This window comes from Falco rusticolus, chromosome 1 (genome assembly GCF_015220075.1).
Source record: "Falco rusticolus isolate bFalRus1 chromosome 1, bFalRus1.pri, whole genome shotgun sequence".
NCBI classification, from domain to species: domain Eukaryota; kingdom Metazoa; phylum Chordata; class Aves; order Falconiformes; family Falconidae; genus Falco; species Falco rusticolus.
Window position 1 is genome coordinate 109952458 of NC_051187.1, and position 13215 is coordinate 109965672.

Below are 13215 nucleotides of genomic sequence, written 5' to 3' on the forward strand. Positions count from 1 at the left end.
GGTGGCCAATCGCCTGCCTCAAGTAGGGCAGGCCGGGCCCCATTGGCCAGCCATCGCTCTCGTGCACCGCGAGTCCGCGCAGGCGGAAGTGGGGCGGCCGAGGCGGGGCACTGTGGAGGGTGTCATGGCGGCGCGGGCGGTGGGGACGTGGAGTCCCTGGCGCCGGCTGATGCCGGGTGTGTTCCTTCTGCTTCCTCGTCCCTCCCCTGTCAGATGAGCGGCCGTGCCCCTCGGGGTGGGGGTGTGTGCGCGGCCGCTTCTCCCGCCGTGCTATCGCTAACCCTATCGTTCTTACCTTGTAGCGGCACTGTGGGAGCAGCCGCGGCGGCTCCAGCATGAGCGGTCGCTCGACCCGTCCGACCAGGTGAGGCCCCAGCAGTACCCCGCGGGTGCTGGGGGGGGCATATCACCGAGTACTGAGGGGGAGGGTGGGGGCATATCACCGGGTGCTGGGGGGTGTGTCTGTGTCTGTCTGTCACCGGGTGCTGGAGCTCTGTAGCCCTGTATCTACCTGCGGTCACTTAAAGCAACTCTCAGTAACTCAAACTTGGAGTAAAAAACCTTTGGCAGTACTAACTGATTTCCTGTATATAGCTGGGAAAACCTGAGAGAATGCAGTAGGTATAGTTGTTATGTCATAAGAACATATTGTCTGGTACCAGTGAAAACCTTAAAAAACATTTTTTTGCCCAAATTCCAGCTATGTCTGCAAAAACAGTTTCTCCTTTTGCTCATGTCTTGCAAGGATTTGGTGCTGGGTGGTGTGCTGTGAGGCTTGGGAGGCCTTTGGGAACCTCCCTGTTAAAGTGTGTGTGTGGGCAGGAGCTCCCTCGGGCCATTTGCTTTGATTTTATTTTGAGGAAAGCCTTGTGGCTTCTTAGACAGAACTACCTTACTACCAGCTTCTGTAGATACTGCCTTCCAAGTAAAGGGTGTAAGCACTATCCTACTGATTGCTTTAAGTGACTTGTTACGTTGTCATTATTACTGAGATTTAAAAGGCTGTGTAGCAGTGAGACACCATTTAGATTGCTAGGTACTGAACACTGTGTAGAGAAATGGAGATAAAGGTATTGGAAAAACTTCAGTAACGCACTAAATACTGCTTTTGGTTCCAAGGCATGTTTTGCCCAAAGGATAAAAATAATATATGTTCCTTATATTCTTGTGAAGCTTACAGATTATATTAATTCTCTACTTTCAGCCCATACAAATGGAGAACCCCTATAAAGAACCTCCAAAAAGATGTGTCTTATGTGGAATAAATGTGGACTATAAGAATGTGCAGGTGAGTTTGAAAATACCTGTCCTTAGATGAAGGTAACTAGTTCACTATATTTAAATATGCGTGTAGGAAGTCCACAAAAATAAAAAAAATTATCTGTGTAGGGGTTTAAAACTTAAGAGTAAGAATGTGTGCAGATAAAAGTCAAATAATGTAGCTGTGATAAGCTGTTCATCTACTAATCCTATATGCAGGTGTTACGACTTTGTTATTTACCAAAGAGTCTTTGATTCCAATTCCACTGTGATATAGCTTAAATGATGTGGCACATAAAATACTGTCTAGCTCCAAGCCATACTTCTTGTCTCTAGGTAGAACTGAGTTTTGTAAAAACAAATAAAACCCCAAAAAATAAAATGCAAGTAGTAAAATAAACTAATGCTCTCTGAAAAAAGTTCTTAAACTCACTTTGGATTTCTGAATTTTACATAGCTTCTTTCCCAGTTTGTTTCTCCGCACACTGGCTGCATTTACGGCAGGCATATAACAGGTATGTGAAGTATTAAATTAAATAATTTACTGGTTAATGTTCTTATTAGATGTTCTTCTTAGACTCGTAAAGTAACTGTATATCAGCTATTTTTCCAAATAACTACTATTAACTCTATACATTTTGTAATAGCATTATTCTTAGTAGTATGCATAAAGGAATGAAAATATACCTTAATTATACGTATTTTGTATTTAACAGTATAAGCACGTGTGTTAGTGTAGGAAGACACACAAAGCTAGAAGGAGCTGTCAGTAACATGCCTTTCACCCTTTAATGATTTGGTTATTGTTGATTTAAGAGACTAAAAATGATTCATCTCTTTAGGTTTGTGCAACAAGAAGCAGAAGGAAATTACAAAAGCCATTAAAAGAGCTCATGTGTTTGGTAAGTATGATAAGGCTTTTGAGTTTTCCAAGTCAAGCCTACTTTTCTATTAAGAAAACCTCCATTTTATCTTTCTACAGGATTTATGCCAGTTATGTACAAGAGCCCATCATTTCTCACAGACCCCAAGATATGTAATATCAAGTATTCAGAGTAACACACTGTAAAGAAATAAACAATAAATCTACTTTTCTTGTTTATATACTTGTTTACTGGAAATGTGGTTGGCTAACATAATGCATCACTGACTGAAGGGTGGGTGTCAGCTGCTTTTTTATGAAGTGTCAGGTCTCTGAAATTCATTGTCTGAAGGAAGTATGAAAGATGAAAGCAGCAACAGAAATTGGGAGCTGTATGGACCACTTTGCTTACAAGTCTTGCTAAAGTTGAGGTGGCTGTATTTTCCCTTGCTGGATTGGAAGGGGGAGGGGAAAATAAACAAGTGCTGGACATGTAAGGATAAATTGAAGTATTTAAATTGTGGCACTTCATGTAGATGGCTAATTCTGTTAAGCATGTTACCTGTATTCATTTGATGCTCCCTGCCTCAGCTTCTGCTGAGGGTAGTACTGCTCCTTCAACAGCAGCTTCGGTTTGTATTTCTCTGAGGCAGTATGTGACAACTAGTTATGACTGCTAACATGCTGCTAGTGCAATCTTCAAACCCTGAGAGAGAATACACAGATCTAACTCTAGAAGGCAAAATGAGGGAATGTCATCCAATTTGTCTCTATGCCAGACAGGATTTGTGCACTGGAATAAAAAAAACAACAAACCACCTGTATGTTTTGCAAAAACGCACTGTTATTTTCATCCCTGCTATAAAATGATATGTCACTTGAATATGCTGGCAGTAGCTTTTGGTGCAAAGTCATCTGGACAAATCATTAACAGATCAAAAAGTAGGAGAGAGTGAGATTTCATTTGTGTCTCCCTTTTCAAAGATGTCCTCATCTGTTTCAGTGCTCATCAGCATAAACTTCCTTTCCTGGTCACTGTCCTCTTGGTCTTGAAGTAATTTTTGGTGAAGGTGCAGTGATCTGGATTTCTTGAATGACTTTGATCCTGTTATGGTCCCTCTGACCTTACGCTTGGCTAGGTGTCTTGTTTCAGCTTCAGTGAAGTCTCTTTCCTTTACCATAAGAGTCAGTTTGTCTATGACATTAATATTATGGTCAATGTTACAGCAGTTCTTGGATATCTGTTGGCCTTTGAAGGAAACAATACATGTCTGAAATCCAGAATTAGGGAAAAATGTTTGCAGTGCCTGACAAAGGAGAACATTCTCCTTTGGCTCTCCTGGGTCATCTCTGTCTTCTGAAAAAAAAAAAAAAAAAAGCGCGAGAATTGCAGTCCCTTCTGCACACTTCTAACACAATTGTTTTGGCTGCTGCAAGTTGAAACAACTTTGGAAGTCTCACTAAGATTTGCATTACATTTATTTCACTTACCTGAACAACTCTGTTGCTTTTTCCGCTTTATTTCTTCTTTTAATTGGCTCACCTCTGCTAAGAGTTTCTCTACAGATCGTTCACTGACTTCTACTGTAGAGCATATTTTCTGCAAGGAAAAGGCATTTGATGGAATTAACAGTATTCAAGGAAGTGACTTTAACCTTGTTGCAAAATCCCTAAAGGTACTCATGACTTCAAGCTGGATACAAAGTAGTGTTGTGTTGAACCTTGTGCTGAATGAGGTGCAAGACATTTTATTTGTTCCAAACTAAGCAAAGAAGATCTAACAAACTACAGATAGTACTCCTTCAAAATAATCTTCTTGTGAGAAATTATTAGTGGACTTGAGGATTTATTAGTGTACTTCTGATCAAATGGAAACTCAAGGCTTCAACTTTGTGAACTTAGTATATGGCTACTAATAGTAAGTTGAACTCACTGATCTTTCAATATGCTTTTCCAAGACACAGCTTTGTTTCTCATGTGGTGCAACATGGTGTACCTTTTGCTTGACTTTCTTCTGCAGTACTGCTGAAATCTGTAATTGTAACTGTATTGGCAGGCATGCCCGACTTACCTTCAGTTCCTCCTGCAAGGTGGCATACATCTCATTTATCTTATGAACCTCTTCTAAGGATCCATCTTCATAAAAGAACTGTGACCTGTGGACCAAGAATATGATTGTATAATTGCAAGTTAATGATCCCAGTGCTTGCTTAGTAGGAGCTATAATGAATAAAGAAGCATTTTGAGCTTCAACACTAGGTGCCTGTGTTGAGACAAACAGCTGCCCTGGTGGCTAAGTATGGGCCTGGATTAATTTCCAAGTAGCTTGGAAAGGTAAATAATTGGAGGAAACTGGTCAACAAGCGAGCAGGGTACGGCTGTAGCATTTGCAAAAGCATTTAAAAAAAACTTTTTAAAGATAACTATACTTAACTGAAGGCTACAGCTAACAGTAAATGTGGCATATATTGTACCTGTGTTGTCTTACTGCTCTGACAAACCCGGAAGATACACAGGAACCAGACACTGTTCTGTAACCTTGCTGTTCTGCCATACCCAAGTTGGTAACCACCAGAGGAACTTTCTGGAAAAGACTTAAAAAGCAGGAGTATGAAAACATGACTTTTTAACACACAGAGGCCTCTCTGATAGTTAAAGGTTCTTGACCATTAAGCCAGATGAAAGTTGACAGTATAGTTCTTGCTTGGATGTATTGTATCACACACAGATGACTACTTATGGCTAAAGGAAAACTGCAAGAGCAACAAGAGGCTTGAGCTGGTTTTTTTTTCCCCCCATTTCTGAGTACAAGTCATGCAATAATGCAATACTTGCTTGTCAAGCCTAGCTTATGGGCAGCATGTCTCTGAAGATAACTGGAGGTTACCACCAATTTAAATATTTCAATGATAGGTGAAGGTGAACACCATGTGTAGTTGAAGTCCTATACACAAACCCAAACTTACCAAGAATGGTCTATGTGCACAGATGAACTAATAGTGTCTGCATGTTGACACTGGCACTACAGACAGTTATAAAGGCAAATCCCTGAACAGAACTCCAGGGTAAGGTTTCAGCTGGGCTGTAGCAATATAAGGAGTAATCTTACTTAATGTGTAAGTTTCAAGGATAAAATAAAACAGTCTTAACTAATTCAGTTCCAACAAAGAAAAAACCCCCACCTGTTCCAAATGCTATGCTCCTGCTTTATTAAAACTATAGAAAAAACAAATTACCCTTCTTGTGGCCGATGTAAAGCATGTTCCAGTCTGTAAGTAGAGAAGCTTTCTGTCATCACGCTAGAGGTTAATAAAAGGAATACAAGACCCTGATTTGACAGGTGTGACTGTAAATTCTTATGAAGAAGTCTTTCCCGGAATGTCATGGTCTGGTCTGTGTTACGTCTGAATTTGTACCATCCTATTACACTCTGCAGGCAAAAGAAAATTTATTATTACTGTTGAATCATGTTGTCCCTGGTGTCACATTGAAGCAAATTAAGATGATTCAGTACAAAGTCACAAATCTGAATTCTTTGGTGATAAATACATATTCAAGCAGGTAGTTAACCTGAAACCCTTAGAACATCAAAGCCTAATTCCAGTGTGACAGCTTCTTTCTTTCAAAACCACATGTTGAACTGGCCTGTTTTCTGAGTTTGTTCTCAAGCTGAAAACTTTGTTGTGCTATTTTGCTGTTGGTCTCTTTCCAGCTTCTACTTTCCCTTTGTGAAACTTTGTTCTTTGGAGAAGATGCATTTTTTTGGTCAAGTGGTGCTTAACTGCTTGAATAAGCTGACCTCAACTGATCTCAAGGTAGAAATTGGTAGAATTCCTTTGGGATATTTGAACTGTTCACTTGAGAAATTAATAAGAAAGAAATGAAGTTGTGACATATACGTAAGCAAACCCTAGTAAAAAATAACCTAAACTCATCTTTCAGGGGGAAAACATGATGCAGGTGCCTTGACCAGCAGTGAGGGACTACATACAAGTTTTAAAAAAGAAAAAAAAAGCTTGGTACAAGAGGTATCCAAAACAGCCCTCAAAATTTGAGTGAGCTCCTTGGTAAGATTTAGGTTTGAAAATAAAATACCTTCTTACAGCCTGATAGTATTTTCTTCAAGGCAACTTCATTCAGTTCTCCTGCAGAATTATAAAAGCTAGAAGAAAATTAGGGCAATTAGAAGACAAAATATGATCATTTAGGGTGGAAAAAGACCTTTAAAATCATCAGGTTCAACCATTAACCCAGGACTGCCAAGTCCATCACAAAACCATGTCCCTAAGCACCACATCTACATGTTTTTTAAACGCCTCCAGGGACAGTGATTCCACCACCTCCCTGGACAGCCTGTTCCAATGCCTGACCGCCCTTGCAGTGAGGAATTTTTTCACAATATCCAATCTAAACCTCTCCTGGTGTAACTTGAGGCCGTTTCCTCTTGCCCTTGACACCCACCTGTCTAAAACCTCCCTTCAGGCAGTTGTAGAATGATAAGGTCTTTCCTAAGCCTCCCTTTTCTCCAAGCTAAACAACTCCAGTTCCCTCAACCACTCTTTGTAAGACTTGTTCTCTAGACCCTTCCCCAGCCCTGCTGCCCGCCTCTGGACACGCTCCAGCCCCTCAGTGTCCCTTCTGCAGCGAGGGGCCCAAACCTGAACACAGGATTCCAGGGGCGGCCTCACCAGTGCCCAGTGCAGGGGGACGGTCACTGCCCTGGTCCCGCTGGCCACGCTGTTGCTGACACAAGCCGGGATGCTGCTGGCCTTCCTGGCCACCTGGGCACGGTGCTGGCTCATGCCCAGCTGGCTGTCAACCAGCACCCCCAGGCCCTTTCCACCAAGCAGCTTTCCAACCACTCTGCCCCAAGCCTGTAGCATTGCGTGGGGTTGTTCTGACCCAAGCCCAGGACCCAGCACTTCTTGTTGTTAAAACCTAAAATGCTACGTTAGAAATAAGTACTCCCTAGCAGTGGAGCAATCATCTCACTTTAATAGCTTTTTTTCCCCCCCTGGTAAGCATAAAGATATGCTGACACAGCTTCTCTGCTAGGACAGTGCAGTTAATTTCATTACTCAAATAGCTATGCAGGGGGTCTCGTACAGCCCAGATGCTGTTCTGGCATCAAGTGCTACTGGGACAGAAGTTAAAGGTAGCATCTATGTTCTCTCAGCTATGAAATGGTAAGATGTGGTCAATTTGATACAAAATTCCTTTATAGTAATATCTGGGTTCATTAGTTTTCAGGAGGATTTGAGAAGGAAATCGTGCTGATTCTCCCCTTACAGGGTTGTAAACCTGCACAGCTGTGTTCCCATCTATGAGGTAACTATATTAGTCCTTGAAACTACTGCTGCTGTGGGGCTAACAAGTGTTTCTTTTTCTTGACCCATTTACAAGTCTATGGCTGATGCTACCTTTCTCTCTCTCTTTTTTTTTTTTATTTGAGGGAGTGGGGTTGGAATGTATGCTTTTAGAAAAGCAATGGTTCTTTTTCAGAAGGTTGACAATATTCTGTAGTTCGTATGGTATAACTCACCAGAAGTTGCAACATGCTATACCTCTATTCTATATGTATAGACAAACACCAAAAAAAGACATGCAGAACCAACATGGAAATAACATAAGGCATTTTGCATCTTAATTCCAAGAGGTTGACGTGGGTACTGTAGTTACAGCTGGGTTGTTTTCTCAGTAATGTAATACAAGTTTAGGTCCTAAAGGGTTCAAGTTAGGGTGAATTTTAACTTTTTCGTATCCCTTTACTTAAGATTAAGATTCTTACCTGAACAACTGGTAGCATGGAATGTGCTTCTGTATATCTGGAAAGAGACGGTAATATTACTCTGGGTTCATCAGTTCAAGATGTATGCTACACGCTATGATCAGAATTAATCTGATAGAAGCACCAAGAAAGAATTCTATATAATTTCTTAAGATCAAATGCATTAACATCTAATTAAATATGCTTAAGAAAGGAAGTATTTTTTAAAAGGATTCTAATACATTTTTCAAAAGTAAAGGGAATGAACCACTTACATAAACTGTATTTTTAATGTTTTGTCAAGTGAAAAATCAATTTGGGCACTTATTTTTCACTTCCTTCTGTTTAGAACCGCAGTATGTAACATGAAAGATTTCACTTGAGTTGCTCTGCAGCAAGGCATGAATGCTGTTAGGAGGATGAAGCTGGAGAACAGAAACCCATAGGGCAAATGATAACTGGAAGACTGACTACCAGAAAAAAAATGGTAGGTGATCGAATGGCAATCTAAATCCTTTTTTTACCTAAAGTCTCCATTACTTTCATTTTCACAAGTAAACTAAAAAAAACCCCAAGCTTTGGAGGAACTAACTCTGCCTACAAGAAAGTGGTGATTGGGTGACTTGATCAATGCCACCACAAAAAACTCCCCACATTTTTAGTTCATCTGTGGCACTCAGTGGAGGAAAGCGTTCACCTTAATTGTATCCTAGAGCAGAACTAGAAAAAGGCATACAGGTTCTCCCTACCATATTTTCAGGAAGATTGGAAAGAAGGCCCATACTGTATAACCTTGTTCTCTTTTTGTGTAACTGCATTTTAAATAAATGGAGTTGAATATGTGGGCACATATACATATGTTTTTGTTAAGAGCTAGTAGAAAATGCCCATGCAATCGAATCTTGTGAAGACTATAAAGAAAAACACATTTGGCACCTGTTCAATGAAATATATAAAGTTTGCAGCCTTCACACACAGTATTTTATACGCAGGTAATGGATGCTAACACATTACAGTTCGCTTCACTGAAATAAGCCAAATTTTTCCAGGGCAACTGAAACCCAGGAGAGTTTATAACATGGCCAAGACAAATAAGGATTCTAAACTCTAAGTTAACTTTATTGTGACAAGATGTTTGGCAAAGAGGAGCTATTCAAGGAACTAAGAGCTACTGTTTCTGTTAAATTATTGTACTTTCTACAGTAAAATTGTAATTTTTTTAATCAATTGTTATAAAATAACTTTTCCATGTTTGTTTTATGTCAACATGGATCCCAGGATCTAGCAGCTTTGATCTTGCTGTAAGGTGCTGACTGCCCTCATCAAAACTGTAAGCAGTCATGTACTGCCTGAAACCAAGATTGGTATTAAAAAATGCAGACAGACTAACCAATGGTATAAACAACTTCAACATCATCCAGCTGTGAGTCAGTAATGCTGTTCTTGGCTTCACCTTTCACATCTCCAAGGAGAAAACCTTCCTTTATAGAGGGAGACAAAAAAAAAACCACATTTGCATTACCAGTAGCATTGAACAGGACTTTCTCTCTGTTACCAGTGTAAATGTATTCAGGAGGGGGAAAATGCTGTCAAAATGAACGTGGGTTGGTTGTTTTTAACAGAATAGGTTCTCACTCATTTTTCAGTACCTGCCTGTATTTAAGGGGAAAAAAAAGGTTGGAATGTGTACTCGGCTGTTCCATTCCTGGTGTTTTCATTCACAGGTGAGCAGCCTGCGGCGGCACAGCCGGTGCCCGCCCCCGAGGCCCGCAGGCCCGGGCAGCCTTCCCGGCAGCCCCGGCACCCAGGCCGCCGCACCAGGCCCGCATCTCAGCGTTTCGAGAGACCCCCCTCGGCTCTCCTGCCATTACCAGCACGGGCAGCAGCCGCCGCTACAGCGGCGAGGGATGGGCGCTGCCAACCCTGCCCCGGCACGGCCCCGGGCCCTCCTCAACGGCCGGGTCGGGGCGGGCCTGCGGCGGGCGGCAACCCTCCCTCACGGCGGGGCCGTGGGAGGCCCGGCGGCGGGCTGCCCCCGCACCAGCAGCCGACCCTCCCTCCGCTCCCCCCGCCCGCCGTGCCTCTCCCGCCCCTCCGGCGGCGGGGCCCGCCGCACCCACCGTGTCCGAGTCGGTGCTGAGGTGCTGGAAGGCGAGGGCGCCGAAGACGAAGCCCGAGAGCAGAGCAGACGTGCTCTCGCCCTCCATGCCCCCGACAATGGCGGGCCGCGCCGCGGCGGCGGGAGCCCCCAGCGGCCGCCCGTGGCAGGGCAGGGCCCGGGCGGGCACATCCGATCCCCGGGAGCGGCGGGGGGGGCGGCGGCGGCGGCGTGCGGGGCTCTGGCGGCGGCCCGGCCCGGGCCCGAGCCAGGGGCTCTCCTCACCCGCCTGCCCTCGCCCTCGCCCCCGCGCCCGCCTCAGGCCTCTCACAGCCTCTTCCCGCCTCCAGCCCGGCGATGCTCGCTGCAAAACCAGCCCTTTGGCTGGTCTCAGCGTAATTCTGAACTCTGAATACCTATTTCGGTTTTACCCTTCAAGGTGACAGAATGCTGCGATTCAAGAAGGCGGCTCGGGTCCCCTGAGTCTCATGGGTGGCTTCTGGAGGGATGGGTGGCAGGCGAGGCAGCGGGGGCTGTTCCTGAGGGCGAGGTGGGTTGTCTGGCCCCAGCGATAGCAGCCAGTCCCTGCCTGCGAGCTCCATGCAGAGCTCCAGGCCAAAGGCTGGGATCAGCCCTTGTAGAAGCGCCTTGTTGATGTATACTGAGAGCTTTAGTAAAGCATCAAACCAGCATTTAAACAGAGCTGCCTGGCCCGCATTATCCAGCTGGGAGTGTGGGTAAAGCAAGCTGTATTTCTGTCATCAGAGCAGGAGGATTGTGTCATGCAAGCCTGCAATGTTGTAGCGACAAGTTGTTGGTAGTGGTGGAGGGCTACAGGGGTGGCTTCTGTGAGAAGCTTCCCCCATGTCTGACGGAGCCAAAGCCAGCCGGCTCCAAGGTGGCCCCACTGCTGGGCAAGGCCAACCCATCAGTGGCAGTGGTAGTGACTCTGTGATAGCATATTAAGAAAGGGGAAAAAAAAATCTGCGCCACCAGGAGAGAGGAGAGAAACTATGTGAGAGCAACATTTCTGCAGACACCAAGGTCAGTGAAGGAAGGGGAGGAGGTGATAAGGCATGGTGTTGGCTGAGCTCCTTTCTATAACAAGGTTGTACCTTTTGAAACAGGACATGCAGCTGTGTGCCTGGAGATGCACTGTACTGTTTAAGATTGTGACGAGAATCTTCTGAGTTAATAACCTAATAAATTGTAATAATGAAGTAATAAAATGATAATGCCAAACAATGATTTGACAGCAGTAAATGGTACCGCTTCTTCCTGAGACACGCACTGAGTTTGCAGAATGCATGTTTTGTCTTTTTTCAGTCGTCACATTTTACTTCTTTTTAATATTTGTAGTAACATGTTTTTTCACATTCTAGCAGGTGTTCCTGATCATGTCAGCCAGAAGAAAGGTCTAGAAAAAAATTTCAGGAAGGGAGAGTTAAAAATGACAGCATTCTTCGAAACATGACCAGAGATCCCATCTAAAGACCACAGGAGTTTTTCCCCTTCGCTTCAGGAGAGCGAATGTTTGATTTCATCCCTCACCAGAGCTATAGGTAAGCATATTCTTAGCCTTAGTCATTCATTTCTGACTCTCAAAATAGGATTTATGTTCCTGTGGTCTTTCAAGAAGAGGTACTTCCATGGTTTTGGTGTCTCATGCATGTATTTCCAGGTTGCATATAAAATCAATCTTTTTAGTGCAATTTCTTTTCCCTTAAAACTTGCTGGCAGGATTTAGAAGGAGAGTGGTTAGTTCTGGCATTTTTACATTTAAATAAAATTCCTTAAGTATTAGTTAAAATACATGTGATGGGTGCCAGTATTTAGAAGATGAAAATGGTTGTTATGCTTATCTGTTGTCACAGTGGAGAGAGGGACCAGCTAAGACTTTCATATCTCAGCATGATCAGCATGCTCATAAACGATCTAGGTCACTGAATAAGGGGGTGACGAGTCTCCAGATGATACGGAATGACTAACAAGATTAATGGGTAAGAGCTAGTATGCATTTCTTGCAATGCAGGCCATGTGTTACTAAATGAATGGGTAGTAAGTACAACACAACTGAAGTGATACATTACAACAGATGACTCCATTATGGAGCGCATTGCCATGGTGGAGGCAGCAAGAACAGATGGATATTACCAGCTTCCATAGCCATTTGTGGAGAAAATGATGAAAGCAGACATGAATGCTGACATCTTTCAGAAATTGCCCCAAAGAACCCTGTGCTGTAATTGCAGTCACTCCTAAGTCAGAACTGTGAGAAAATTTTATGCATTTAATCAAGGCAATAAATTTTGGGCATTGACAAAGAATTTTATTGCATTCAGCATTGATGATACACCATCCATATGCAAGAGTTATATTGACAATATATGAGATGTGTGTTGCTGGTCATGTAATGCCCAATACTGTCGTGCTTTAACCCTGGCCGGCAACCAAGCACTATGCAGCTGCTCCTCCTGCCACAGTGGGATGGAGGATCGGATCAGAAGAGTAACTAACAATGAGAAAACTCACGGGCTGATACAAAGACAGTTTAACAGGTAAAGCAAAAGCCATGTGTGCAAGCAAAGCAAAACAAGGAATTAATTCACCACTTCCCATTGGCAGGTCTCCTCTAGGAAAGCAGGACTCCATCATGTGTAATGGTTACTTGGGAAGACAAATGCTATAACGCCAAATTCCCCCCTTCGGCCTCTTTCTTCTTCCCCCAGCTTATATACACTCAGCATGATGTCCCATGGTATGGAATACCCCTTTAGCTGGTTCGGGCCAGCTGTCCTGGCTGTGTCCCCTCCCAATTTCTTGTGCTCTTCCAGCCCCCTTGCTGGCAGGGCCTGAGAAACTGAGAAGCCCTTGACTTAGTATAAACATTATCTAGCAACAACCAAAACCATCACTGTGATATCAATGCTGTTCTCACACCAAATTCAAAACACAGCATTGCACAGCTTCTAAGAAGAAAATTAACTCCATCCCAGCTGAAACCAGGACACCTACAAGTCTGATGGGTATCTGTACATTGCTGAGGCAAACAAATGCAGTCAGAATGTGTAGTGGACTTCCCGCTTTTGTGATACAAAACCACAAGCCCTTTGTAAGCTACAGGACATGATAAATAAGGTTCTGTAATTGTTGCATTTATCTGGTGTGGAAACAATAGTGCTGTGTGGTCAGAGCTAAATGTGTTACAGTCATCGTAGTGAGTGATAC

At 43.4% G+C, this 13215-nt stretch overlaps 3 protein-coding genes across 8 annotated transcripts in view; 2 read left to right on the plus strand and 1 right to left on the minus strand.

Annotated features, from left to right (window-relative positions):
* Nucleotides 1-74: 74 nt before the first annotated feature.
* Nucleotides 75-2362, plus strand: MRPS18C (mitochondrial ribosomal protein S18C). The gene is made up of 6 exons (XM_037396228.1): nt 75-176; nt 303-364; nt 1205-1288; nt 1718-1775; nt 2103-2162; nt 2243-2362. The coding sequence occupies exons 1-6, from the start codon at nt 125-127 to the stop codon at nt 2317-2319; spliced, it is 393 nt and encodes a 130-aa protein (XP_037252125.1). The 5' UTR covers nt 75-124; the 3' UTR covers nt 2320-2362.
* Nucleotides 2363-2944: 582 nt separating this feature from the next.
* On the minus strand, nt 2945-10452 carry ABRAXAS1 (abraxas 1, BRCA1 A complex subunit). Of its 5 annotated transcripts, none has more exons than XM_037396190.1 (9): nt 10404-10452; nt 9280-9366; nt 7911-7947; nt 6218-6284; nt 5359-5552; nt 4597-4716; nt 4194-4278; nt 3614-3722; nt 2945-3479 (listed from the first exon to the last, which is right to left on the minus strand). In XM_037396190.1, the coding sequence occupies exons 5-9, from the start codon at nt 5505-5507 to the stop codon at nt 3058-3060; spliced, it is 885 nt and encodes a 294-aa protein (XP_037252087.1). In that variant the 5' UTR covers nt 5508-5552; nt 6218-6284; nt 7911-7947; nt 9280-9366; nt 10404-10452; the 3' UTR covers nt 2945-3057. The 5 variants fall into 5 exon arrangements, with proteins under 5 accessions (XP_037252087.1, XP_037252061.1, XP_037252053.1 ...); XM_037396164.1 differs by lacking the exon at nt 10404-10452 and adding an exon at nt 10010-10143 and having other exon boundaries at nt 2945-3476; nt 9280-9370; XM_037396156.1 differs by lacking the exon at nt 10404-10452 and adding an exon at nt 10010-10141 and having other exon boundaries at nt 9280-9370.
* The window catches only part of LOC119151854 (glycerol-3-phosphate acyltransferase 3-like), a 33830-nt gene continuing 28585 nt past the window's right edge, over nt 7971-13215 (plus strand). For both annotated transcript variants that reach the window (XM_037396201.1, XM_037396210.1), the window contains exons 1-2: nt 7971-8376; nt 11370-11549. The gene's annotated coding sequence lies outside the window, so the exon portion shown is untranslated. The remainder of the gene's footprint in view (nt 8377-11369; nt 11550-13215) is intronic.